Source organism: Alexandromys fortis, unplaced genomic scaffold (genome assembly GCF_014885135.2).
Source record: "Alexandromys fortis isolate MF-2015 unplaced genomic scaffold, M_Fortis_MF-2015_v1.1 scaffold_112, whole genome shotgun sequence".
Classification (NCBI taxonomy): Eukaryota; Metazoa; Chordata; class Mammalia; order Rodentia; family Cricetidae; genus Alexandromys; species Alexandromys fortis.
In genome coordinates this window covers 5991913-6018146 of record NW_026068013.1, presented here as the reverse complement: position 1 = coordinate 6018146, position 26234 = coordinate 5991913, and the positions used below count along the sequence as shown (strand labels likewise).

General features: G+C 45.6%; 1 protein-coding gene across 2 annotated transcripts in view; it reads right to left on the bottom strand.

The window, feature by feature from the left end:
- Positions 1-11070: 11070 nt before the first annotated feature.
- Positions 11071-26234, bottom strand: part of Sesn3 (sestrin 3) — a 64759-nt gene continuing 49595 nt past the window's right edge. For both annotated transcript variants that reach the window (XM_050162191.1, XM_050162192.1), the window contains 4 exons: positions 22881-22999; positions 22020-22210; positions 20052-20196; positions 11071-18354 (listed from right to left, as the gene is read on the bottom strand). In XM_050162191.1, the coding sequence (XP_050018148.1) occupies positions 18268-18354; positions 20052-20196; positions 22020-22210; positions 22881-22999 (542 nt within the window). In that variant the 3' untranslated portion in view covers positions 11071-18267. The remainder of the gene's footprint in view (positions 18355-20051; positions 20197-22019; positions 22211-22880; positions 23000-26234) is intronic.

Sequence of the window (26234 nt, the reverse complement as noted above, 5' to 3'; positions counted from 1 at the left end):
CCTGCACTGTTGGCATCCATGTCCCAGGATAGGAAACAGGGCAAATGGCCGCTGTGTAGATAGTGCAGCCAGGGAAGGTGGGACATTCTGGGAGGGGATTGCAGCCAGTCCCAGCCTGTGACATGTGGACAGCAGTATTCATGACCCCGATTCCCAGACTGTACTCAAAGGGGAAGACCAGGTCTCCTAGCTCAAACAGAGCACGAAGGAGTGTTGTAAGTGGTCCCTTACGAACTGTGTGTGGGCCCCTCAGGGCAGGCAGGAGCTTTTTGAATTTGTTGACTCTAGGGCTCCAAATTCTTAGCTTCTATAAGAATTTGAGAAACAAAAGCTCTAAACCAGTGGTTCTCAACCTGTGGGTCACGCAGGGTCCTCGAAGACCATCGGAAAGTAGACATTTACCTCATGATTCATAACCGTAGCAAACTTACAATTATGAAGTAGCAACAAGAGCAATTTTATGGTTGGGGGCGGTCACCCCAACACGTGGAACAGTGCTAAAAGGTCCTAGCATTAGGGAGATTGAGAAGAAGAGAGTTGACAGGAGGGAAGACATCACAAAAGAGCGGCAAGCTCCAAAGCGTGGCCAGAACACACTGCCCCTCCCTCTGCACTCAGACTCCCTGACTCCTCTGCCCTTTGGTCGCCAGTCTACCTTCCTGTCTTCTCTGAGGATCCTAATGTTGTCACTGGTAGTCATGAGAATTCCAGGCCAAGTGTTTCTGGGCCTCTTATGCAAAGAGTTGAAGTTCAGCACCACACAGGTTTCTACGAGGAACGAGGGAGTTTTATCTGGGGTTAGGCCTTAGCAGGAAACCCAGCATATCGACAGTGGCCATCAACTGATAGGGACCGGGGAGATGCCATTTCTGTGGCACATAGAAGGAGTGCCTGTCGGGGCTTTTGGAGGACTGGGGTGGAAAGGGGACAGTATCCTCTACTCTGGGTATGGACAACGATGCATGCACCAATATATCTCCATATTTCTATAGTTATAATGATATATTATCTACATACTTGTCTCATTATCTGTGTCTACATGGCTGCACATCTATTTCACCATTAGCTATATTTATCTAAACCATTGTCATCCCTAATTTCCTCAAGCCAGACAGCACTGTGTTTGTGACTCCTCTGTCATGCATTGGCAGCAGGCTTTGCCCAAAGTCCAGAGCCTGTCTGGGGCCACTGTCAGCAAGAAGTCAAAGTCAAAGGCTGGCGAGAGCTCACTGCACAGGCGCAGTCCCATCCCACCTTCCCTGGAGTGATAAGGAAGGCCTGTTTTCTCTCCAGGCAGAAACCTCCCAAAGAGCAGGGCTTGCACTTTCTTTGGCATCCTAGAAGAGATGGGAGCCCAGGATGCGGAGGATCAAGACCAGCCAGCTGAATGTGGCCACAAAAGGACATTATTTTCCTTGAAGGTAGAGAAGGCAATGCCGGGCTGCCCAAGAGAAGCCCTTCATTCTGACTTACAATGGCTGCCCGCAAATAATACCTTTGTCAAATGAGTCTGCAAGGGGAAAAAAAGGTCAGCAAACAGTTTGTTTTCCTAGGCGTAGGATCTGACTTGGTTGGTGACCTTTACACACAGTGGAGATGTGGATACCTGCAAATTCAGAAACCAAAAATGAGAAGGAGTGAAACTCTGATGGCCTGCCTGCCTGGCTGGCAGATGCAAGCACACTCTTGGCCGTGTGGCTGCACCCTGTGCAGGGCCTGGCAGTGAACAGTGTTTGGTGCTTAAAGCGTGCAGTGGCAAACTATACACACAGACGGCATTGTACTCACACCTATGTCTACATGGGGACTCATGTAGACGTAGGTGACCCTGGAACAGCATCTCTGGGTCCCCAGGAGGTCTTGGAGCAGAGAGCAGCCCTGATGGGACATGCACAGTATACCTGGATCTCCCTGGGTTGTTCCCTACTCTTGGGAAACAAGAGGGACACCCACAGGCCACTGCAGATCTAGGCAGTGTGTGTGTTCCCGGCTGTGACTGATGGGCCGTGCCTGGCTCCCGCCTCGTCCTGGGAGGGCAGAGCTATGAAGTCCCAGTGTCTCTTCCCCTCTCTTTTCCAACTCTGGAGTGTGAGATGGAAAGAGAAAAGAACGTTCAGTGGGAGAGCTGGCCTAGGTCCTCTCACATCTGAGCCTTGGAGAGTAGAGGGGAGAACTGCAGCCCTAGCTCTTCAGGATCCCCTGGCCTCCCTGAGTCCACCCTGGGGAGAGCTACTCTCAGGGTCTCAGGGTGCCCTCCAACCCCGCCTGGTGTGTGCCTGCCCACCTCGAGTGTCCTCGCCTTGGTAGCCTGACTGGGATGAAACCAAGCCAAGGGCCTCTTGCTAATTTGCATCTAGAAAGTGCCACCGGGGGTCCACAGGTGTGCCTGACAGGAAGGGGGGTGGGGCAGGAGCAGAAGCTGCTGGAAGGCAGTGCTCTCAGACCCGGAGTTAGGTGCAGCAAAGGTGGAGTTACACCCGGCTCTGACAACCTGACAACGTCTCTCAGGGCAGCCAGATGGCACTCTGAATGCCACAGTGCCCGCTTTACTGTGGAGCCTCTGAGCAATCCCACCCCACTCTGGAGCAGCCCGGATTTACGTAGTTGTTCTCGCCACTCTTGCACTTCCCAGTTTTACCGGCAGAGGGCATGCTTATTCCAGGTTTCTGAGCATGCCCCTAGGTACTGGGGCCTCCTCCAGTGGTTCTAACCAGCTAGGCTGTTCAAGAGGAAGTTTCTGGCCTTGTCACTAAAAACGCCCACGTAAATTGGCGGTGTGGAGGGGATTGTTCTTTTATTCCTCCTTCCTTTGGAGAGCTGTTTACATTTTAAGTAGCTGAGAAGTCTCCAACAAGAGGCAAGAGGGACAGATAAAGGCTGTGTGTGTGTGTGTGTGTGTGTGTGTGTGNAGAGAGAGACAGAGAGAGAGAGAGAGACAGAAAGAGAGACAGAGAGAGACAGAGAGAGAGACAGAGAGACAGAGAGAGACAGAGAGAGACAGAGAGAGAGGGGGTATGTGTCTGTGTGTGTCTCTGAGTGTGTGTCTGGGTGTGAGTGGCCTCCTGTGTGCACAGGCCTTTGCTGTGTGCTGCGGTAATAGCAGCGGCTGTGGCGGGAGACCTGGATGGCCTCTGTGCACATGAGTCTCCTCTTGGAGTGCTTCTTCTCGACAATTAAAGGCCATAGGATCGTTTTATCATTCGACACATATTTATGGAGTCCCTACTATGTGCCATTGAGGAGGCCTTGCTGGGCCTGTGGTCAGATCCTGAGTGTCAAGCTCTCCTGGAAAGTGGCAGTTGAATAGAGCTCCACAGGCGTGGCAGGTGAATAGGAAGGAGAAAAAGACAAGATCTCCTGAGTAAATTGGGAGCATGGGTGTCACGGGAGAAGGCAGAAGGGGAGAGGAGAGGGAGAAAGGGGAGTGGAGAAAAATATATAGCGCAATAAAAACAATAAAAGAAGAAAGAAAACTGACAGGAACTTTGGGGGGGAAAGGAGATTAGGTCACAAAATGCCTTGTGTTTGGGTAGAAAAGCTGGGTAGTCTGGGTAGTAGAGAAAGTGGGGTTGTACAAGTCCAAGCAATGCAGGCCAAGGGGTGGAGGTGGCAAAGCTGGCATTCTATCACCCTCTGGTTAAAACCCCAGGTGGGCAGTACAGAGTCACAGCTTCCCCAGCAGGGGTTGCAGGTGGTGTGGCCTGGGATCACTGGTATGCTCACAAGCCACGTGTGAAAGACGCACCCACCATGCAGTCCTGGGGGAACAGGAGTTGCCTCTGGGTGTCTAGGGCTACTTCTTTGCCACACAAGCCTGGTCAGCTGCCTGCTCTACGTGTTCATCCTTGAGAACCTCTCACAGCGCCCACCCGGCACTCACAGCGCCCACTCGCCTACTCCGTGGACAACGGCGGCGCTATCCTCAAGGCTGAGTGGCTGCTTGCGGTCTGCACTGATGCTGTTCTTCATCTTGTCCCTTTTGTTTGTCATAGCCCACACGGGAGAGTTCATCAGAGTTAGCAAAGGGGGAAATAGGTGTTCCTTTTAATTAAAACTTTGGCAAAAAAAAAAATCCATATTGTGTGGTCCATACTTACTTACGCTTTAAAAATTGTTCAAATGGAATTCCGCTGTCCCTGGGTGTCCTGCAGTTTTACTTGGGAGCCTCCTCTGGAAATGACGGTTCTAAAACTCTCTTCCAGCTTTATAAATCCGCCGACTGGGGTCAGGAACTCAGACTCGTATGTAGCTAAAGCCAAGCTGAGAGTGGGTAAGAGGAGGTGAAGTGTGTTGGCAGGGAAGGGAGGCAAAGCAAATGCTTTTCCCATCCCAGAGAGTCACATGTGGATTTCAAACCTATATAATGACTCTCCACTAAAGCAGACACACGCACACACACACACATGCATGCACACACGCACACACACGCATACACACCACGCACACATGCACAAACACACATGTGCACAAACACACACACAACACACACACATGCACAAACACACACGCACACCCCTAGCCTCTTCACACACACACTCCACTCCACACCCAACTTGCACACCTACAGTTTGTCAGAGCGTCAAGTTTCCCAGTGGAAGCTTGAACTTGACAGCCCTTGTTTGGGCTCTTTGCTCCTCTCTCTCGCTACTGTCCAGCTCGGACCCGGCTCTGGCTTTTCTCTCCTGGCTGACCAGGTTCAGCCCTCGCAGCCATCTTCCACCCATGCCCCTCTGCATGCTCCCCTTACATGACCAAAGTGCCCGGTCTGTTTAGGTCCAGTCCTGGTGGTCATCGAGTCTTTCTCTCCGGCAGACCTAAAAGCAGACAGTGCCACAGGGATCTGACCATGTCCCATGCCCTTATGTCTATTGTGTCCCCAGTAACAGAGTTACTTAAGATTAGCCGTGACTCTGTCTTCTGTGCTTTCAGATGCCACAGTGAGCATTGTGGCAAACACGTGCTTAGTAAAAATTTACCCTGGGTCTGAACACTCATGCATGCATGCATCAGCTGCAGACTGCTGGCAGAGCTGACGACCAGGGCTGCCTCCAGCCCCAACACTGCTGGGTCACACCTGTCCCCTCCCTACTCTAGTTGCCAGGTCAGAGCTTTCAGCCTGTTGTTTAAGTGCTGGCTTAAATGATGTTTCGTGTCGAGCCCAACCTTGAAAGACGGTTCTTTCTATGGGCACATGCTGCTGTAAGCCAGACCTGGAGCTTTGAAAAGAATTCCATGGTAAAGTCTGCCTTCTGGTTCTGAGGAGCGACAGTGCCTGCCCAAGGAGCATCGGTGTCTCTGAGACTGTTTTTATTGGTTAGAATCCTGGGGAAATGAAAATTAGACACGAGACTTGGCAAAAGAGACAGGCACAGGCCAAGTAACCTCCCGTTTTGCTAACTGAAGGCTTTAAATGTATCACCTTCTCGGATCTGTTGGTCTGCCCAGTGATATTCTGGCTGGTCTAGAAGGAGCTCCTTATGCTCCTCAGCTTCCAAGAGACCGTATCAGGCATCGTGGACAGGACTGCAGTGGAGGGACTGGCAGTCATGGTCAGAAAGGAGACTAGCATGTGGCCGGGGAGGGGTTCTCCTGGGTTGTCACGGCCACCCTCTTCCCGCAAGGATGACGCGACCACCGAAGCTCTTCTCACTGCAGTTTATTCCAGGACCTTATTCACTTTCTCTCTCTCTTCCCCCCTCTCTCTCCTCTCTCCTTTTTTTTTCTCTCTCTCTCCCTCTCTCTCTTTGGGCAAACCTCTCCCAGCCCTTAAGTAGGTATGGGCTGCCAATCCTGGATTGCCAGGTGGGCACTGCCCATAGGTTCACACATATGCAGGCAGCTGATAATCATTGCGTGATCATAGCATAGGTCAGGCCTTAGCCATCTCAGGAGTTGATTATACATCTCCATCAGGTGTGACACCACGCTGCTCACTACACTGGGTTAGGGGTTTTCTTTCAATCATCCCGTGTTAGTGTCTGGGGGGGGCAGAAATTGGCATACACCTGTGTGCCAGGCGCTAGGAGAGGAGTTGCAGAAAACGAGTAAAATATGGAAGAGGATAAAATATAGTCCCTGGACGTCTCACCCAATGGAGGAGATGGGCATGAGTGTCAGGGGCACTGAAGGTAGCAGCAGCACAGTGCAGTGGCTCAGGGGCCTAGCTTGTGTGCCATTGAGCTGGTCTCTGTTTCCCTGTATCTTCTGTCCTGTATTCTAAGACTGCGCTCCCTTCCAAGCCTGTTCTAATGCTTTGGCGGGGCCCTGGAGCCTGGTAGTGTTTATCACGCATCTGTAGGAGGTGGAGGAAGGGTGTAGGATTGAGAAAGGAGCAGCTCCTTGATAAGGTGGGGTGCAGGGGCTTCAAAGAGGAGGTGACATTTGCTTTGCACCCTGAAAGAGGAGTGGGAGTTCAATATACTTGGGAGGTTCAGGGGAAGCCCGGGTACGGGGCATGTGGTCAGAGAGACGGCAGCTGCAGGCAAGGATGCAAACGTGCAGGGTGGAGGAGTGCAGGGTGGAGGGGTGCAGGGTGGAGGGGTGCAGGGTGGAAGGGTGCAGGGTGGAGGAGTGCAGGGTGGAGGGGTGCAGGGTGGAGGGGTGCAGGATGGAGGGGTGCAAGGTGGAGGGGTGCAGGGTGGAGGAGTGGGAGCCTGCGCTGGGTCCGTGTAGGCTGGGAAGGGCCCTCCTTTTCATCGCCCCTATAAAGGTGAAGAAGGAAGACAAAGCATTTTAAGGAATTAAAAAACAAACCTAATTTGCCAAGGTACACTGAGCCAGCTGGTAGAGCAGGAGCTGGAGGTGGGGTCTGTGCCTTGCCTGTTCCCTCAGCCCTGCCTCCCACGGACCCAGTTTAGACTGGGTTGAGTCATCATCAGGCTATCCTTCTCAGGAATAAAAGAAATCTAGAATGCAGGTGACAGGCACCTTTGCTGAATCAACATTAAGATTTAGCCTGGGATGTGTTTCAGACAACAAACCTGTTAGGCTGGGCCCCACTAAGTGTTACCTTCTGAGTGCCTAGTGTTCTGAGCATAGAAATCACCATGGCAACCACTGTTATCTTTGATTTGGTGTTGGCTTGGCATGGCTGAGAGAGACCCCATACTGACTGGGTAATTTTGCTTTAACCAAGGGCTTTGTTCCCTTAGGGGCCAAATCATGGACCATTTTGTGTAGGCTCCAGGTGTGGGGAAGTATCCAGCTGCTAGCAATCAGCAGGCTGAGAGTTCTGCTCTACCTGGGTGAAATTCACAGTGAGGAAGATGGTTGTTCAATGCTGGTCTGATAGCAGTGAGTGGTGGCAGCCAGCGGGGAGGGCATTGGCAGGTGACAGTTCCTGTGTCTGCTTCGATATTAGGACCTTTAGTCCCACAAACAACGTGGCCTCTTTGTGGGCCTCAGTATCAGAGCCTTGGGCTCCTGGCAGTGGCCAGCGTTACAGTGCCCTGCTCTTCCTGGTGGGCAGAGCCTGCATGGTCTGCTCTCTTGCTCCTCAGTCTGTTTTCAGTGCTCTGTTCTCTCAGTGCCTCCACTGCTCTTCTTTTCCCATTCTGGCTGCTCTGGAATTGCTGTCATCAAGGCTGCCTGGGCCTCTGTATCTGCTACCTGGATTAGCTGAGGTTCTGGCCTGCCCAGGACCGTGCTTGAGAGCTGGGCATCTGCTGCCCCCTATGAGCTGGAACAGCCAGCTGACTGCTCAGGACCTGGGCTCCAGTGTTAGCACCAGTGGGACTGTTGGCCATGAGGTGGGATTCGGGCAAGCAGACAGGGTCACCAGTGGACAGGCAGGGTGCAGAGCAGGATGGCCACCCACTGCAGGAGGGTCGGCTGTCAAGCTGTGTTACTAATGGATGTAAGCCAGGCTAGTTGGGAGTCCCAGCAGCTGAGTCTGCCTCTTTCATGAGCTCTCAAGTCCACTGCTGCTGCCCCGTCTATTGTGCCTCACCTCTGCTACCAGCCCACTAAGTCTGCACAAGGTGTGAGTGTGTGGAGGGGGAGAGTGTTGTATGATCTGCGGGCCTGCTTTTCATCCCACCTGGCTCCCGCATGGCTAGCTTTACACCAGAAATATCAACATACAAACTGTATTCATTTAAACACTGCTTGGCCCACTAGCTCTGGCCCTTACTGGCTAATTCTGATATCCCGATCAACCCATCTCTAATAAACTGTGTAGCACCGGTCTTACCGGGAAAGATTCAGCATGTCTGACCTGGCGGCTTGGTTCATAGGGTCTGCCCCAGAGAGGGGAGCATGGCCTCTGAGCTCACTTCCTCTTCCTCCCAGCATTCTGTTCTGTTTACTCCTCCCACCTATGTTTTAACCTATAAGGGCCAGCCAAGCAGTTTATTTTTTTTTTTAACCAATGACCTTCCTCCATCAGGAGAGCAAGACAGAGCCCATCCTTTTCTCAGCCTCATGCTGTAACACCTAAGCAGTTAGCACAGGAAAATGCCTCAAGGGGTTTTCGAACCAAACAGTCCCACTTGTTTGGGTCAACCATAGCGTTGCCTCTTAGCACCAAGCAGTCACGAGGACAGGTATGGTGAGCAGCCCTTTTCCCTGCATCACTGCTTCCATTCCTTGGTTCTTTCCACTTGTCCTGGCCCATAACTGTCAGAAGCTCCTCAACCACCCTGCATCTCTTACTGTTTCCCTAAGCCCCATACACAAAGCCTTGACTAGTCTACTTGATATCTTTGCCCAAGTGTCTTAAAGTCATCTCAGATTCCAAGATATCAATATAAGTGGTGTTTTATGGAATCTCCATACTTTGAGCCACGCCAAATGTGAGAAATTCTGGGAAAAGAGACATGTTCTGACATGGGCTTTCTCCCTACAGAAAGAGAACCTTACATTAGAAGTTATAGCTTGATTTAAAACTTTAATATATAGAAGAAAAGCCCCCACCAGCAAATTGCAGAACTTTAAGACTTTCCTGAGTCTTGCAGTCCACATCCCTAGGTGAAAATGGATCAATGAACCTCACCTCTTAGGGACCACCTATTAAATCATATGGGCCATTTATTACTAGAAAATTTTTTAAATTAAAAATGCCAAGTTAGCCAGAGAAGAAAGTTATGTGTTTGGAGTATATATTATCCTTTTACAACTAAGTAAAATGTCATACAAATAGCATATGGCAATAGTCATTTATGCCTCTGATCAAGAAGCCTGGGCTGAATTAAGGTGGTGAACTTCAGTATAAAAATGTCAGAAAGTGTCTAGGTCCAGTGGTCTTATCGCAGCCAGGATCTTTGTTCATGTCCATGGTTTCTGTTACCATTGAAGGCCATGAGGATGCCTGAGGTCTGGGATGCCACCTGGAGCCACGTTTGTGTTCGAGGGCCACACTGCCACTGGGGCCATGCCTTTTTGACTGGCCTACATGAGCCATGTAGTCCACCTGGAGCAGTGGTGACATTCAGACCTGGCTGTTGTGAAGGACCATGTCTGCACCCATGGTCCTACTGTAGCTGGGGTCTGTTTTGAAGTCTGAGGACCATGTTGCCATTAAAGGGCCCATGGAAGCCCGGGGTATGGGCCACAACCTGTGTCCTTGTTTGTGTCCAGGGACTGTGCTGCCACCAGAGCCATGGTGGCATCTGGGGCAAGTTGCTGAGGGCCATGTCTGTGTCTGTGGTCCTGCTGCAGCTGGAGTCTGTGTTGATATCTGTGGCCCGTGTTACCTCAGGGGACCTTAGAAACCATTTATGATGACATCAGAGGGCCGTGCTGAGCTGGTCCCACCCTTGGACATGCAGCAAGAGAATTGCCCTGACCCTCATGGGAGAGCTGGCTCAACCTCTCACCTGAGGTGGGACCCTAGTTCCTTGAACCACCTTGGTTCACATCCAGGACTTTGGGTTGGCCCACTCTAACATCTACCCCATCTAGGACCTGCTGGAGCTTGTGGAGGGACTGGTCCTGCGGAAGGATACAGGCAGCATCTCCATGACTTGGAGCGGCCGAAGGATATCTGAGAGTTTTGGTGAGGGTCCAGTGATGACGGGGTACCAGAGACTAGAGGACTTGAACAAACCAGTGACTTAGTAAGGCTGATTGGAGAAAAGGGTCTACTGTGTAACACACTGCAGCTCCCGCTGTCACTAAGGGAGGCAGAAAGACAGAAGTGAAGAGGGCTTTTTGTTTGTTTTTAGTTTTATTTTAGGGGGGAACTCTGCAAGGGTGGGAGACAGATATGGGGAAATATGGGAGATGAGCAGAACTGGGGTACATAAAGTTGTTTGTAACCTTATAAAAGCCTTGAGAGTATGAACTTTGAGGCAGGGATACTCTTGTTTCAGAAGGGCTGGTCTCAGTTGCCTGCCCTTTCTTTCTCTGGAAAGAAGATTCCATCCAGCAAGGAGCTGGGTCTGTTGATCCCCTCTTAGGATTGGAATATGTGGCAACGAGGCATTTTGTCTTTGGGATGGATTCCTAGGACTGTCATTGGAAAGCCTGCCCATGCCCTCCCCATTTTCCTGTGTGCCAGAATCCTCATCACCACTCAGCATTACAGGCACCAATTCCTTCCATCCGTTCTCCTTCCTACTTGACCTCAGTTAATAAAAACCCTTCTCTGGACTTTCTGACTATATGTTCAAGTTCACTTCTGAGCTGGATATGCAAAGAAACCAGTGCATACCACCTGATTCACCAAAAACGTTTCAGATAGGTACTTCTCTCATGCTGTGTGTGAAAATCAGAACTCATAGAGATTAGATTACTCCTGATGCCCCAAAGATACCAGAATATGATAACTTAGGTTTTAAATAGTTCTGGCCCCGTGTTTAGCACTGCTTCCCCATTCTAACGATACTGGCAATAGGACACAGCAGTAACACTGACTTGCCCTTTCTGAGTCCACCCTTTAAAGGTAACAGTAGTTCTACGTGGAACAACTTATGCTCCCGATCAAGAAATAAAAAAGCAAGACTCGAAACTGCTGGGGAGGACAGTGATTCCCAACAACCTCACAATTCCCAGAGCGCATGCTTCAGTCACCAGGCAGATGCAAATTGAGACGAGAATATTCTTCACTGTAAGTAATGAAAGAAGGCGGGATCAGTTTTGCCAATTTTATTGAACCAATAAAATTCCTACTAATAACAATGAAATAAATTCTGCAGGTATAAACGTGATACAGTTTAACAAAACCCATTGTTCTGTACCTATAAATAGATTTTCAAAATGTCATAAAAAGTGCAGTTATGAATTGTTAACAGGTTAATACACAGTTCCTTTATTTCAGATGTGTTTGTCTTGATTCACTAACTGTTCCTTCTTTATCTGTTCAAATAATATTACCCATCCCTCAAAAAACAAAACCAACAACAGCAGAACGAGAAGAGAAGCGTTAAAGCACAAGGGTATCACACACAAGCTGGCCCGTTTGGGTCAGCTCTAGTCAGAACTGTCAAGTCAGCAACATAAGAACAAACATCAAGCCTACTTATACATAGAAGCTCTCCTGGGTTCTGTCACCGCCAGAACTGTCTATGCATGTGGAGGGCATTATCGGCAACCACCATCGTCTGCATCCACGCAGGGTCTGCTCTGCAGGAAAAAGGGTGAAGTGGCCGTTGAGAAAGCTTGCTATTTTCAGAGCTGAAATTATAAAGAGGATGCTGCCACTTGACAGTGAACTTGTAGACCCTAAACTGCAAACTGCAGCAATAAAAAATTGGAGAGCTTATCCTAACTTAAAACCATATAGAGTAAGAGACTGATGTGTGTGTGTATGTGTGTGTGTAGCAGTCTTCAAGATCATGTTTATCCACCTTACATGAGTCCAAAGTCAAGTGCTTCATAAGGAAAATTACAGCAACAAAGCACAGGACTACGAAGGTGAAACATCACAGCTTCTGATTACATCGAATATAAAGTACCAAGGGACGCAAGGGTAACTCTGTATTAATACTGATGAATTATGAACTAGAACAGGTGCTTCATAGCATGCTACATACATCACTCACACCTTAAGGAGAAGATGTCTACGTGGAAAGTCATGAACTTGGCATCTGACTCATGCATTCAGCCACAGTCTTCATGTATACATTCATTATGCAGCTGGCCTGCACTATCAGGACTCAGAAGAATTTTCAAGTTCAACTCCTATTTCATAGTTAAAAGCTACATCCAGTTCTTCCACGAGAGGAACACTTCTTTCAGGTTTGAAGGAGGTAAGCCAAGTGGCGAGGCCATGTTTCCAGGGTGGCCCGACTGGGTTCGGGTTTTCCTTGCCAAGACTCTGTGTCCCTAGTCAATGAGTAAGGAGATGCCAAGTGGCCTGGCACTTGTTTTCCCATCCATCTTGTTTTGGGTTGAAAGAGTAAATGTGAGGAGATAGAGGAAGAAAATAAATGCTAATTTCTCTCTCTGCAGAGATGTCCAATATAAAAGCAATGTCTGCACTGGCTGTGACATAGGGATCACTTTCCTTGGTGGACAGGATGCCATTTAACTTGACTTCTGTTTTGGGAAAACAGGGAGATTCAGGAAAGAGATGCCTCTGCTTTGAAAAGACAAATCTTTGGCCACTCATCTGATACATTTCCTTCATCCTACCTTTTGTTCTTCTATCAGAGAGAGCCCAGTTAAAGTTTGTAAAGATCTCAGGTTTCTTCTGGATATAATGTGTACATTTAACTCAGCGATACCCATGAGCAACATTTTAACACTAAAGACCACAGACTCTCTCTAACATTCTTTCCATAGAAACGATACATTCATTTTAAGAGGTTACTTGGAGTAAGAAATACACAGCTTTAACAAAATTTTACATACCAAAATTATATTTATGATATTTCAATTTTTAATGTTTGGGGGCCTGTGAACTATAAAGCAGGGTGGCACAGGCTGGATCACCTCAACGGTTTCCACATGCATTCAGAAGCAGACGCTCCCTTACCCTTCCAGTTCTGTACTAATGGCAATGCAGTCCTAATTTAGTTAAAGCTAAATGAACACATCTTGACATGTCATTTGAAGTCACCAGGTCATTGCCTAGCTAAGAACCTCCTTTACTCTTGGGTCCTTAAACACATTAATCGGGCATTGCATGTGGGTGCTCACGCCTGGGATGGGAACACCTGAAGATTATCAGAGATCTGATCTACACCCCAAACAGGGTAGTTCACCTTTGGGTCGGACAGTCGTCTATGTGTGAACATGTGTCTCCTCTTAGGAGCCTGGCTGTGGGGGAAGCCAGCAGCACTACCACCTTTGCTCCTTAATGATGCTATCTGGACTCACACAAAGAACAGCGGCAGGAACAAGCCTCAAGCCAACACGCTTCCTTCTTCTCTCACCCAGGGAAGAAGAATGGGGTTAGAAGCTTAGTTAATTGAGTGAAATGCTCATGTACTCAGTTTTGTGGGATTTGTTTTTTGTTTTTTAATCTACATTACACAGCAAATAGACTAATATGATCCAAATTTGTCTGCCAGGGAGTTCCTGTCCCATTGAAGACTTACAGGTTACTCTGGACTGTTGGAGAATTTTAACTCTGCATTTAAGCAACGGGGACTATTACCAGTATTCACCCTCTAATACAGACCAAGTTAGGCTAGTAATTCAATCACTTTGAATTCTTGCTAAATGTTAAATTCTGCATGGTAGAAATAGATTAATTTCTTTATCATGTATAAATATAAAGGTTCCTACTTTGTTAGAAGGCAAACGTTTTGTGATTTATTTAAAATATGGAGTAGTATTATTGAACAACAGAGAATGAACCCATGAGAAGGCTGGGTGCTCTGAATTTATAGGCTCTTTGGGGCTGAGGTAGAGGAGAGCAAGGTATCTTGGCAGCTGGGAAGAGGGTATGAACAGCAGTGGGTAGACAGAACACACTGGATGCTGTATATATCTGCCAAGGTGTCCAAGGCAGAAATATAGATGGGTGGTGGAGAGGGTGGAAGGGGGTTGGGGAAAAGCCATATTCTTCATGATGGGGGAAGACATACTCAGAAAGACGTAGTGGTGACGCTCAGCAGGTGGCTGGTGATGTTCGACTGGGAAAGGCATTAAGACCCAGACAGGTTTGGGGATGGTGGATGAGGCACTTGGAGGAAGAGAAAAGCAGGAAAGGGTGGATGGAGGCTGGTGAGAGTTTTTACCTATATAGCAGGTGCCTGTGCCAAGGACAGCCAGAATCTCAGCTCTGTGTTCCAACTGTACCTGTAAAATGTTTTCTTCCTCACAGGGCTCAGCCTTGGTGCACACTTCCACTCTAGACCCACTTCATACCAGCCTTTTCCGGTCTTGGCCTTCCCTAAGCAGGTGCTGTTGGTGGCCAAATTAGCAGTGACATAAGATGCAGATGTGTGGGGTTCACACTGTAGACCGACAGGATACACTTACATTACGGCCTGCTTTGGGGAAAGACTGAGTCTGCATCTGGGTCTCCAGAGGCACAGGGACAGTCGGGACCAGTGCAGGGTGATGGCCACCTTGAACTGGTTCCAACCGCACCCCCTTCAGACCTTTCTGCTTGCTGGTGAGGTACCACTAAGAAAGTGTATGCACTGCATATGTGAATCATCTTGCATGCCTTTTATCCCATGCAAAACGGTCTGTTTCACAGAGAATGAGACAACACAAGGTAAAAACCTCCTTTGTATACCATTTGTACGGTCCACTGCATTTGTTCTTTGTCCTTGTCTTACAGTTTAAAGGAGCCTTGCCATCATACAGGCACATACTTGCCACCGGAAGTGTTGACTATTTTAAGAAGTAATCTATAACTGTTTGCTGGTAAATTCACTTTGGTGAGGCATAAAATTCTATGATTTTGGGTTAGCAAAGCTTTCTGAGGTGGGAGAGAAAGTAATTCCCTGGATGATATCTGTTAGATCTTAGAATTATGTAAATTTTTAATAGATACAACACAAACAAAATAGGGCTCTGGTTCAAATTTTATATGACCTTTATATAAATCTTGAGTTTTCTCTTTAAAAAATAGCCCTGTACAGCTGTGCTATATTGGGTTTAAAACTGGTCCAAAAGCCCAAGGCTACACCCTGGATTCCATTTTAGCTACCCCTGATTTGCAGAGCACCCTAAGGCGGGGGTGGGGACAACAACTCACTGGACTGAGACAAGGGACTTGTTTTAAAAAGTAGTCCATCTCCAAAAGCCATTTTCATCAGAGTAGCAGGAATCTGCCCGACGAAGCCTCGTGAGAGGCAGCCCCAGGGCACTCGGGCCATCCCCACAGGCCCACTTTCATGTGTGAAGGTATGCACATATTTCTATCTTCTTTTTAATTTTTGAGACAAGGTGTCACAATATAGCCCAGGCTGACCCCCAAACCACCACCCCCTTGTACATCTTCCATGTACTGGGATTACAGGTCTGTGCCACCAAGCCTGACTTCCTTGATGTTTCTGACAGTGGTCTGAGGAACCGAAAATTAGCAGCTGCTGGCAAATGTGAGATTCCGAACTGAACGGCATTATTCCAGCATGCCCGTCATGGTTGTCAGGCTGATTTTAATACACAACCAGACGTGATCTCCACACACACTCGCACGCTTATGTTTGGCACAATGTGAGCCCCGGGTGCAGCTCAGCTTATCACAGGCTCTGTTATTACACCAATTGAGTCAGATAGCTCCTTTGAAAAATATCACATTTCAGTATAAAAAGCCATACTATAAATTACTACATTGTAAATTCAATACTCTGAAAAAAATGCCACCCTGGAAAACCGCATCGGAATTTCAAGTTTGCGCTAGATAAAGCGGTTGACAGCCCACTCTCACTGCAGCATCTTCACCAGGAATGTGGGGTGCATGCTGTAGCGTGGAGGTGGGGCCACCTTCACAAACCAACTTTTTGAGGCTGGTTCACTGACGCTCATAAATACATTGCTGTGTTTTTATTCACGGTTCCAAGTCAACTTATTTTTCTGATTATTGATTGGTCTGTTGAACTAAAAGGAAGTTTTACTAGACAAGAAATCTATTAAAGGCACTAATATTTCCACAGTCCAATCTCTACTTACATTTCTGGGGCAACACAAAACCAAAAGCAAAAAGTAAGTGGCCACTTTACTTAATCCTATTCTTCCCTTTTGGTCTAAAGCTTATTCAGGGTTCTGTGAGAATTCCTCCTCTTAGTCAATACGGGAAAAATATTCTCATCCTGTCATTCAGTTCATCTGAACAAAAGAATGAGGCTATGAAGTGAAACTGTTTTCTAACATGCGAAAAAACGCAATCATAAACTCTATCCTAAATGTGAAAGCCTTGAAGCTGGGAGAGCTCATGGGCATTGATGCCACTGCCTGTGTTTGCCATTCCTCTATGTCCTGTTCTCGTGGTTCATACACATCTAAAGAAGGAATGAACACAGTCCACACAACAAACACAATACAGAACCCTGGCACAAGCTCTCTGAGTAATCTCTAAAGGAACCACCCTGTCTTCAAATCTTAAGTGACTTTTTCCTCACATGGAGGATGTTAAGCAAGATCCTGGAGTCTAAAAATGAAGAACTACCCATGCTACAGGTCTACAGCCATCATTGCTCTCCTCCCCAGGACAGAACGCTAAGTAAAGGAGCTAACATCCCAGAAAAGGACAGCAGGCAGAGGATAGCCTACGGAACGTCGGCCCACAGTTCTGTCATAAGAGGAAAAGTACACCCACACAACAGGGAAAGCCTTAGTGAGCGCTCTGTGGGAGTTCATGGATGACTCACTAGAGACAACTATGTTTTATGTTGGCATGTATGTGTAAAATGCACGTCACCTTTCACCAAGCGAAGGCGCTAACCGTGCAGTTGTGTCCTCTGGTGCTATAGCAGCTCTCTAGGCACTTCACTGGTCAGGAACACAATACAAATTAAAGCTAGAAACACACAGGGCTGTGCTCTCTGAAGACAGTCTAATCAAACAACACAAACTGATGCAAAAATGTGACTTTTTGGCTGCCTTTTTTCTCCCCTATGACAGTGTGTGTGTGTGTGTGTGTGTGTGTGTGTGTGTGTGTGTGTGTAGCCAGTTGTCCAAACACATTTTTCTGGGGGAATGAACGAATGCTTTGGCTCAGTGAACTCACAGTTCAACCTCAGCAAGGTGAAACTGGGAACACCTGGCACAATGAAGACATCTGAAGGTCGTTTCTTTATGGCTCTGTTTAAAGGACACTTCTGTAGTGACATGATAGGGGAAGCTGAGTTCATTTCTTAAAAACATTGCACTGTTTTGTTGTTGCTCAATCACATTAAAGCACAGAAACACATTTTTTCCTTTGAATAACAAATTACTTAACGTATTATAAGACGAAAATCATGTAAAATAGTTTCCAAAGCTGTAGCAGGGAAAAATAGGGGTGTATTAACTAACCTTCCTTAACTCTCAGCAAAGGAGCATGTGCAAAGAAACATTTGGTCAGTGTTGTGTGCTGGGATTTGTGTGCGAGCTGTGAGCAGCACTGCAGGCTACTAGAGGTGACAGAGGACCACGGTGCCGGACTCAAGGAACTGTGCCTAAGTCCACTGCCACACAGACAGCCATGTGGGAAAATGAGGCCTCTGCTGTAGAAGACAAAGAAAGTAGCTGAATTTGGCATTTCAGTAGCATGCTATAGAATTCATCATAATTAATTTCACATTAAATTATGGACAATGTCTGTATCACATTTCACGTTATTGTCAATAGCAGTGTAAGAAAAAAAAATCAGATAAACCAAAACAGAACAGTGCCTGATCATCTCCTGGGGCACAAGTTGTGTTCCAGGAGCAGCTTGGATCAATAGCACAAGCCTTCCCAGACTGAGGACACACGCGGGCAGTTTCCGGTAGAAGATGTTGATAGCAGACTGCAAGCACTTTTCCTTCTGCTCTTTAAGTAGACAAGTGATACACATACACACGAACTCCAGAGCACTGAGGGAAGCCGTAACAAACCAGGTCATGATTTATGTCAGATCCCAAATCCAGCTCTAAGCAATGTGAAGTAGTGCTCGTCAGGTTACTTTTGCAACTGTTAGCAATGTTAAGCATAGAGAAATATAAAACACACCATTGCACATTACAGCCAGAAAAAAATAAAAACAAACAAACAAAACAAACAACTCCCCCCCAAAATCAAACCCTAACAACAATAACAAAACAAAAACAGAAACAATAAACCTCGACAGCTAAACTTTGATAGTAGGAAACTGAATAACTGCTGAGGCTGCGTCACAAAAAGTTCTGATACGAGTCCTGTGTGAGAGGCCCTGACACATGCTGACGCCTTCCCGGTGGGGCTTCAGGTCAGGTGCCGAGTTATGGCACGCAGAGCGTAAAGCAGCTCAGCTTGCATCCGGGCTTCCATCAGCAGTAGATTCACATGGACCTGGAAACCAAACGGCACTGGCTCAGTGACTACACAACACAGGAGAAGAATGCGAAGAGGTATTCGGATACCACACACAGGCCTGGGTATGCACATATATATGATGAACACTCAAACTTGCTTTTGTGGATAGTAAATGTAAATTTAAAATAAAATTAAAAAACACATTCCTAGCATTTAAAATTTTAAATTAAGAATTAAGGTTAAAAATACACTTCCAGGTTTAACTTTAAGCCCTACAGTGAAGCTGAAGCTCACCTTGGTTTGTGTGACTATCTGATCTCACCAGATGCCCATCACTTGCAAACACTCTGGGAAAATCTCAGGGCTCCTCTCTGGGGAAAACCTCTCAGCTGAAAGGCTGATGTAAAACCTCGACACTTTCTAAATTGATTACAAGGAAATGCTCTAGAGCTGAGTTACTCCACACCTTCCTATCATCTGAGCATGGCTGCTCTAGAGCTGAGTTACTCCTCATCTTCCTATCATCTGAGCATGGCTGCTCTAGAGCTGAGTTACTCCTCATCTTCCTATCATCTGAGCATGGCTGCTCTAGAGCTGAGTTACTCCTCATCTTCCTATCATCTGAGCATGGCTGCTCTAGAGTTGAGTTACTCCACATCTTCCTATCACTTAAACATGACGTTGGGCATACTCTCCTGATGACAATATACGATTTCTAGAAAGGGAGGAAATCTATTGCAAATATAAAAACAGCATAAGGACGCATCAAGGCTGAAAATGAAGTGAGTAATATGACTAACCTTAAGACTTCAAAAATTATTAAAAGTGGAGCCATAACACACTTTGCCAAGGCCATACAGATCACTGGGGAGCGTTATGAGTTTTCCACATTCAGCTTGAACACAGTAGTATAAAGGAGACAGATTCAATGTTTTAAAGGCATAGGACCTAAAGTCAGATCTGATGCTATACTGTTGGTAAAGATTCTTAATTCTTACTAGGTTCTAATCTAAATAATAATTCATATTACTCCCTCCACATATATTCTTATGTAAAAATATATTTGGCTCACATGTCCTTCACTATAATGGCAAAATACTAAATTACAATGAGGATCTTTGGTTCGAATAGTAACCTGGTGGCTACTAAGAGTTTCTAAATGGCAGTGCCTGGCCTTCCAGTACAATTCTGCCCAGTACTGCTTCTTAGTGTTTTTTTTTTTTAATAGAATGGTAGATTTATTGGTATTTAGATCCAATCTTTCAAAGGCTGATGCTAAAATGTTGGCTACATTTTTATGTCAACTTGACAGAAGTTAGGTTCTTCTGGGAAGAAGGAATCTTGAGAAAATGCCTTCATAGGATTGGCCTGTGGGTAAGTCTGTAGGGCATCTTGGTTGATAATAGATGTGGGATGGTCCAGCTCACTGTGGGTGGTGCCACCCTTGGGCAGGTCCTGCTCTGACCTGTGTGACCTCAGAGCTGTAAAGCTAAGATAAACCTTCTTCCCAAAGATGCTTTCCATCATGTGTTATCACAGCAATAGAACACTGACTCAGATATACACCTTCCCAGATAAGAGCACACATCTAAAATGTAGTCAACAGTCAACATATTTTAGATTAATAAAACATGAAAAAATAGCTAGCTCAATTCACCACCCTTCTTGTTTCGTGATTGAAACTGTCATGCTGAACATAATGTCCTTGAGGTCTGCTTGGTGATGACACTGACCTTCTCTGAGTGTGTGAACTGCCGCCAGTAGCTGTCATACATGCGCTTTGTGGTTCTCTCAGGGTAGCAGGTCACCGTCTTGATGTAAACCTTCAGGCTCCGTTCAAGTAACTGGTTAACTTCCCCATAATCATAGTCATCATACCTGTGAGTGACAGTACTGTGATGTGAAACCCAAGCTCACTGCTTAGGCCTTGCTATTCAATGATGTCATAAGCAAAGTCCATTAAGTAAGTCATAGGGAGTATTTACTGAATGTCTGCTTGTCACACACCCTTCTTTCTCATTACTAAGATTCTGTAGTAAACAAGAGGGAAAAACATCCACCCCTAGTGTCACAGAGCTTCAACTCTATTAAGATGTAAAGAGGAAACACTACAAAGCAAACATACAGTTTTGAGGTCGTGGTAACTACATAGAAAAACAAATGGGCCGGATTGTGGTGGCGCACACAATTAATTCCAGCACTCCAGAGGCAGAGCCAGGCAGATCTCTGAGTTCATGGTCAGCCTGGCCTACAGAGTGAGTTCAAGGACATCAGAGTTCAAGGACTACAGAGAGAAACCCTGTCTTGAAACACTAAAGAGGCAAAAAAGGGAAGAAAAATGGATATACAGCATTGGAGTATTGGACTGTAATTTTCAGTGGGGTAGACAGGTTAGAAAATAGTAGAAGGTATTGAATGAGCAAGAGTAAGGCCAGCCAGTAAAAGCTGGTCAGGTGTTCTCAGTCAGAGGGTGAAACCCTGAGTCAAGCAACACTAAAGACCGATGGAGCAGAAAAGTCTTAAAACTAAAATTCTAAATAGTCCAAAATCCAAAGTTATGTGAGCAAGAGATCATGTTCAGGGTTGGGCATTTTTTTTTTAAGTTTCTCTTTTGCAAGGATGGAGATCAAAGCCAGGCCTTGTACAGGCAGAGCAGGTTAGGAATACTGACCCGGTAGTGCTCTTTATTAGTTGATTTGTTGGGAATTTTGTGGTGTTTTGGTTAAAACTACAGAAAAGACTGCTTAACAAACTGAAACTGAATCCCAGTTTCAATCTGCAATGCTTTTTTTTCAGGGGGCGGGGATGTGCTCGCTCATGACTGCCTAACTTCTCTTTGCAAATCTATGTCATAAGGAAGTCTACAGAGCCCAGCTCTAGTGCTTTCCCGAGTAGACCGCTCCACCCCCTTCCCTCCAGGTCTTACCATCCTCTCCAGCTACTTCTTCAGCTTATAGGATGTTAATTAACTTGTGACCCCTCCACCTCACCTTGGTGCTTTTGGGAGCAGCCCAGCATTGGGATTACAGAGTGCCCTAATTATAATTCCTTCATAAGGCAAGCCACAGCAACCATACAGACCTGAATTTGTTATTGCTACCTGAATAGACACTTTTTTCCCCTCACACTGACCTATCAGGAAGATTCTCAAACCTGCATCTCATTCTGTTTACTCCCCTGCCTTAGTAAATAGTCTTACTGCTCTGTTTGCGCCACTATCAAGATTCACAACACACTTTTTATTTATCTGTAATTTATTCATGTGTTCATGTACATGTGAAGCACATATGTGGAAGCCAGAGGCCAAGCCTTAGTCTTCAGATGCTGTCCACCATAGTTTTTGAGACAGGATCTCTTACTAGGACCTGGAGCTTGCCAATTAGGCAAGGCTGGCTAATCAGTGAGGCCTCAGGACCTGTCCCCACCTTCCGAGGGCTGGGGTCCAAGTGGGCATTTAAGTAAGTGCTGGGGATTGAATCCAGGTCTTAATGTTCATATTTATGGCAAGTTTTACCAACCAAGTCATCTCGCTAAGTTCCAAACACTTTAAATGAAGAAAATAATCTCTGAGATGAAATTAATTTTTAAATCAAGTAGTATTCCACACCCCAGAAAGATGTACTCCCAAACAGGCTAAAAATAAAACAAATGCTTGAATTTCCACTCAGAAATGTGTAAGACTGTCTGCACAGTGAACATACCTGATTCCAAACATACAGTGAACATAGTTGAACAATGCTCTGCGTAGCGTGGTTGTGTCCACATCCTCATGAGTGGCCATTGTGTTGTAGGTGAGATTGTAGACCATTCGGAACTTCTCATCCAGGAGGTGCCCAATGTCAGAGTAAAGCCTGTTCACCAGCGAGAAGCCGTGATTTTCCCAGGTGTAGTCCTGGATGCAGAAAAAGTGTCCACTTACAAAATGGGCATTCTCTGTTAATTTTTAAAATGAATAAAACTACTGAAGAAAGCTAGCGTGGGGTATTTCTGACTGAGTTCTAGGATGGCAGCTTTACCAAGCATGCTTCCGGTCAGGCTGTGGAGCGCAGAGACAGGGTATTGTCTCACAGGGTCTAGGGCTTGGCATGTTTGTGATGAACTCTGGCCACCTCCTCTGGACAGGCACTCTGAAAGGACCCAGAAGTTCTTGGCTATTGCTATGCCATCAAATTTACTCAGGCATAATGGAGTCTGAATTTATCTCCTATCCCCACAGAGTCCCATTGTACTGTGGGAGGACTGGTGTGGTCAAATTTCAAAATGCCTTATTATAAATGTCATCAATTGTTTGATTTCTTCCTTGCCCCTCCAAGAATGACACACAGATATGTAACTATCCTGCATAACGCAGGCAACTAAACTAAGCAAACTGTTTCCTAGTGACTTCCTAAGGCAAATATGTTGAAATAATTACCTTCCTTTGGGAACATCAGATAGACTGGGTGGACGATCCTATCAAAAGGCCTATTGGCTACTTTAGAAAATGCATTACTTACATTTCAACAGTTACCCCTTGGAAGGGCAGAACTCTCTAGGATCTCTACGTTAAAAGCTCTGTGTACCTGGGCTCGGAATGTTGGCAAATGCTCTTCTCCTCGCCTGGCGAAGTCCTCATACCCAAAACCTGGGTCTTCAATGTATCGCGAAACATCAGCTGTTATGATCATGTCATCTTCGAAATCTAAGGGGCAATAACAGCATTCAGGATACGTACACAGCTAAGATAATGAGCCTGAACCCCAGTTCCCTCCATTTTTTAGGTTTTCAAAAGTGACAGTGTTGACTACTTGGCATATAGCACATAAAATACTGGTTAGTGAAGTTCTAAGTACAATTTCCTTACCAAATATTGGGTGATAAGATTTAATTATAGTATGCAGGAAGAAAACCAACTAAATTGAAATATTTAAGCAACTACAGCAAAAGATCACTATGTCATATTTACTAATTTAGAAATAAAAGATAAGGCTTATGAATCTAAGATTTAAAGCTTGTTTGATCTCTTCAAGGGGATAACATGGGATATGGGGAAAGAGAAGAGACAAGAGAAACAATGACTGAGTTTGAAGACAGATCTTGAAAATTATATCTGATTATATTTAAGAGCAAAAATCCCTTCACTCTAGTTCGCTGTTACCTTCCAGGAGGCAAGCCAGTCAAGACATGAGGCATGGAATCCCAAGAGAAGGGGCCTCTGGGTGTCTGGCTAGCCTCTCTGTGCAGTTGGTGAATACCCTTTCCCAAGCCTGAGCATGCACATGGGAGCAGAACACTCCCATGGTGCTGAAGCTGTGATCAGGGCCATGTCCCAGAGCGCAGGGACACCAGGGAGGCAACATTACTATCTACAATAGGTTCAGCATGCTCACTGGTGAAAACGCACTACTGAGAAACTATAAATGCTTAGTGCATATTATTTTAAGCTGAAAACAATTTTCTTCCAACTCACTGTGTTTTAGATTAGTGTCTTTGTAATTACTCCACCCTCTTCATGATTTCAACTATTTAATAGTGAATAAACAAACTTTTTTCTTTATTCCATAAATGAACACATCGTTCTCAAAATAAAAAAGTAGTTTCTATGTGATGATTAAGTTCTTTGTAAGTAATTTATGTTAAATTAGTTTGGTCTTTAATAAAAAACTAGTTCTCATCTGGATAAATTTTTAGCAGTTTGAGAAACAATCATACAATTCTTCTGAAGACTATACATAAAAATTCTAATAAGAAAAAGTCTCCTTTTTATCTTTAAGTTGGGGCCATTGGCTCATCTTAGGATGCATGAGAACAGCACAGAAGATCAGATTCCCAGACTACATAACGTTGAACACATGGCACTGAATTCTCACCCTTACTCAGACCAAGAGGAAACTGACACCTGCTGAGCACTTCCTGCATGGCAGGTGATGCCACAACCCCAGCAGCCACAGTTTTCCTTAATTCGTTATATTAAAAAGAAAAATCCACTTAAGAAATAACTATTAGTCAGTTCTGATCTGCAGCTTTCCTTTCTTATCTTTTCTTCTTTTTCCACTTTCTCTAGTGCTAGGCCTTGTGTATACGGGGTAGGGGTGGGGCAAATACTCCACCCAGGAGCTCTGTCCCAGTGCCATCTAAAGCTTTTAAGTAGTTTTCCTCTACGATGAAAACCCTGTATGATGACCTTTATTTGTAATATGAACTCATAACCTCTGATTCGCCTACAGTCCAGGCTCCATTCAAAGAATGTTAGTACAGCAAAGGTTTTCAAAGCACCAGCTCTTGACTCAAAGAAATCATGCTTTTCTTTCATCCACCCATCACACCATAAACAAATGACAAAATCCAACCAAGAATATCTGTGGCACTGAACTGTCAGCTTCTCTGCCCCTGGGCCACTGGATTCATTTGCAAAGGCTAACACTGGACTTGTCTGTCACAGGACTCCCTTTGTCTTTGATACTAGTTATTGTTTTGCTCATTTTAAACATTCTAATTTTAAATTATAATTTTAAACATTCTAATTTCAAAATAGTAACTAACCATATCAAAGTGGGCCTCAGGAAAAACCTTATAACTTAGAATTAGCAGCAGACAAGAGCTGTTTTCTAAGCAATCTGTCCATATAAAAGGATGTACGAAGGTACCTTGACTGTTTACAGTTTACTCCACTTAGGTCTTAAGTGTTCTTCCAATGTCCACATGGGACAGGCTGGACCTGAAGGAGGTGGAGCCTCCTGTGAGGTGTTTATGTGGTTAGGGTTCCCTCAAAAGTGACTGTAGGACCTTGGTGTCTTCCTGGATTTGTGTTACCACAGATCCAAAGCAATGGGGCCAGCCAATCACAGGCTGATGTCTAATAGCCCATCCAATCACAGGCTGATGTCTAATAGGTCAGCCAATCATAGGCTGATGTCTAATAGTCCATCCATTCACAGGCTGATGTCTAATAGGCCAGGCAATCACAGGCTGATGTCTAATAGGTCAGCCAATCATAGGCTGATGTCTAATAGTCCATCCAATCACAGGCTGATGTCTAATAAGCCAGGCAATCACAGGCTGATGTTTAATAAGCCAGGCAATCACAGGCTGATGTCTAATGGTCCAGCCAATCACAGGCTGATGCCTAATCCAGCAGCTCTGCACTAGCTGGACTGACCATTTTTGTATGTGTAAGAGTCAAAAAAAAACTGACTGACACTATTCTTTCTAGATTTACCTTGAAAGATTAAAAACACTACTCTAGTGATCAACAGCCTGAAATTATTTCAGATTTTATCTAAACAAATATTTAAGTGTGTTCTAAAAGGAAACAGCATTTTATATACACACATACACACACATAATTTTCTTGGGTTTTTTGTTTGTTTGTTTTGCTTTTATTTTAGTTAAAAATGCTAATAGGTTCAAGATTTTTTAGTTAAAAATTATTTTCAAGTAGTCTGTGTAAGTGTTCAAGAAGTCTACTTGGAGCCAGGTGTGGTGGCATACACCTTTAACCCCAGCACTCCAAATGCAGGTTTCTGAGTTCAAGGTTAGCTTGGTCTGTAGAGTGAATTCAGGGCCATACAGAGAAAGGCTGTCTTGAATAGAAAAAAAAAAAAAAAAAAAAGGAGAAGAAGTCTACTTGCAACCTAAAAGATATTTCTATTATTTCAAAACAACATAAAGAAGTATTTATATCTTACAAGCTCCGGTGATCATAAAGAAATAGAAATATTAGAGTACATAGATATTAACTCTAATAGCACTGTCTGTCTTTTCAAACAGTGCTCTACCAGCAAGGTTCCCTACTGCAGTATTAACACACTATAAACATTCTCCCGCTGCAGCATTATAACAGACCAGCAGGCTCCCCACTGCAGCATTAACACACCAGCAAGGCTCTCCACTGCAGTATTAGCACACTGTCAATGTTCCCCCGCTGCAGTATTAGC